This window comes from Lupinus angustifolius, chromosome LG04 (assembly GCF_001865875.1).
Source record: "Lupinus angustifolius cultivar Tanjil chromosome LG04, LupAngTanjil_v1.0, whole genome shotgun sequence".
Classification (NCBI taxonomy): Eukaryota; Viridiplantae; Streptophyta; class Magnoliopsida; order Fabales; family Fabaceae; genus Lupinus; species Lupinus angustifolius.
In genome coordinates this window covers 4,449,832-4,452,513 of record NC_032012.1, presented here as the reverse complement: position 1 = coordinate 4,452,513, position 2,682 = coordinate 4,449,832, and the positions used below count along the sequence as shown (strand labels likewise).

The 2,682-nt window shown below is 36.4% G+C and overlaps 1 protein-coding gene across 1 annotated transcript; it reads right to left on the bottom strand.

Moving 5' to 3' along the window:
- On the bottom strand, positions 1,016 to 1,663 carry LOC109344561. Its single transcript, XM_019583325.1, has one exon. It carries the CDS (start codon positions 1,661 to 1,663, stop codon positions 1,016 to 1,018), a length of 648 nt encoding a protein of 215 aa, XP_019438870.1.

The window sequence follows — 2,682 nt, the reverse complement described above, 5'->3', positions numbered from 1 at the left end:
CATTTGTTGGAGGAGGCAGCTTTTCGATCACTTCTATCTTAGCTTTATCAACTTCTAATCCTTTGGCTGAAATTTTGTGACCGAGTACAACTCCTTCAGTGACCATGAAATGACATTTTTTCCAATTTAGAAACAAATTAGTCTGTTCGCATCTTTCCAAAAATGTTTCCAAGTTTGTTAAGCAAGTTTCAAAGGAGTCTCCGAACACAGAAAAATCTTCCATGAAGACCTCGATGCATTTCTCCACCAAATCAGCGAAGATAGCCAACATGCATCTTTGAAAAGTTGCAGGAGTATTACATAGTCCGAATGACATTTTTCTCTATGCGTAAACACCAAATGGACATGTAAATGCCGTCTTTTCTTGGTCCAATGGATCCACAGCAATTTGATTGTATCTAGAGTACCCATCCAGGAAACAATAGAAGGCTCTTTCGGCTAATCTTTCTAACATTTGATCTATGAAGGACAAGGGAAAATAATCCTTTCTTGTGGCGGCATTAAGCTTGCGGTAGTCGATGCAAACTCTCCAACCAGTAACAGCCCTGGTTGGAATTAGTTCATTGTTCTTATTTCGAATTACTGTCATCCCACCTCTTTTTGGCATCACTTGAACTAGACTTACCCATTTACTATCTGAAATGGGGTAAATCATACCAGCTTCTAACATTTTCGCAATTTATTTCCTCACCACTTCCTTCATTGCCGGATTAAGTCCCCTTTGCGGTTGAGCACAAGGTTTGTAATCATCCTCCATCATAATTTTGTGCATGCAATATGATGGAGTGATGCCTTTGAGATCTTTTAATGTCCATCCATGTGCTGCTTGATGCTTTTTCAAGACTTGTATAAGTTTTTCTTCTTCCAAATTGGACACCTTACTGTTGATGATTACTGGATTGGTGGCCTCTCCATTTAGGAAAACATACTTTAAATGAGATGGCAATTCTTTCAACTCCAATTCTGATTCTTTCTCTGCTGGTCCACTTGGATTTTGATGAAGAAACAATTCATCCTAAAAGTGTTTGATGATTTCTTCCTCCACTCTATTTTCTTGCGTCTCCAAGGATTTGTCAGGTTGAGGGTGTTCTACGCAAATTTCTTCAACAACATCTAATTGCAAACATTTCCATTTATCCTTCGGATGATGCATTGCATGGAAAATGTCAAACTCAATTTCGTCATATACAACTCGAACTAGTAATTTTCCATTTTCCATGTCAATCCCCATTTTTACTGTCCTCATAAAGGGTCTCCCTAATATGAGTGGGATCTCCGTATCTTCGGTAATGTCAATGACAGCAAAATCTACCGGGATAAAAATTTTGTCCACTTTGACCAAAACATCCTCTGCAACCCCATCAGGATATTTGATTGATCTATCTGCTAGTTGCAAGGACATCCTTATCGGCTTTAATTGTATTCCTCCACTTCTTTTCATCATTGACAGTGGCATCAAACACACACTGCCTGGGTCTTTTGATTTATGAGGAATGTTTGCTTGAAGAATAGCACTACAATTGGCGTTGAGTGAAACAACTTCCCTTTCCTGAAAACTCCATTTTTTGGACAACGGTTCTTTCATGAACTTGGAGTAAATTGGCATTTGCTCCAAGGCTTCAACAAATGGGATATTGATTTTCAGAGTTTTGAATAATTCCATGCATCTTGCGAACCGTTCTTCTTTCTTGGTTTTTAATCGAGCTACTGGGTAGGGTATCTTTTTCAGTACTAGTGGGTATTGTTTTTCTTCTTTTCTTACCCCACTAGTCTCTTCTTTTTCTTCTTCTTTTTTATTTTCTTTTTCTTCTTTATTATTATTATTTTCTTCTAATCTCTCTTTTTGTTTTTCAACAACACCTACTATCTTCCCACTTCGAGTTGTAATACTTTCACAAAATTCTGACTTGACCAAATAAGTTCTTGTGAAGTCGTTGATTTGTTCTTCTATTTTAGTGAGAGCATCACTTGTGTTCTGCTGATGGTTGATAGTAGTTTGCATCAACGGGTTGAGAATTTTCTCCAGTTCGTCATGATAAGTGTGAGTTGATTGGAAGGCATAGACATTCTGGTTGTTTGCACAATCATTACACCAAAAACTTGCTTTGTTGGTTTATTCCATTTGTTTAGGAAGATCTCGAAGTTTTTGATGGACCGAATTGAGCTTGAGTTGAAATTCTTTGATGAATTGCTCAATTTCTTGTTGTAAATCAACATACTAGTCCATTTCTGAAAAATGAGATCAAAACGAACTGTTTTGTCTATTTTCAAAAGAAAAGAGATTAGTATGTAAAGAACGCATAATTAACATCTTTGTACAAAGTAAATATTTTTTTGTACAAAAGCAAAAATAAATTTATGCACAATTATTTGATGAATGACATATAAATATGAAATGTTCTATTATTAAAGCAATTCCCCGGCAACAACGCCAATTTGTTGAAAGGTTATTTTGGGGGAAGGTTTCCCCTCTCATCAAATCGTCCTGACAGTAGTGTCAATTTGTTGAAAGCGGAAATTCCCTCATTTCGGTGCGTTTCCTTTTTATGATTAAGTAAGTGAACTCGGTTTTATTCTTTGTTCGTCATCTCGGCTTTGTTGAAATAAATTTCAACGCCGGTATAATGGTTTCAAGAATATTCCAGTTACAACTTAATTCTAATAATCATGTGAATAAGTTAT

Coding starts and splice junctions, on each gene's coding strand:
- LOC109344561 (XM_019583325.1), bottom strand. CDS start 1,663: ATGGAATTATTCAAAACTCTGAAAATCAATATCCCATTTGTTGAAGCC.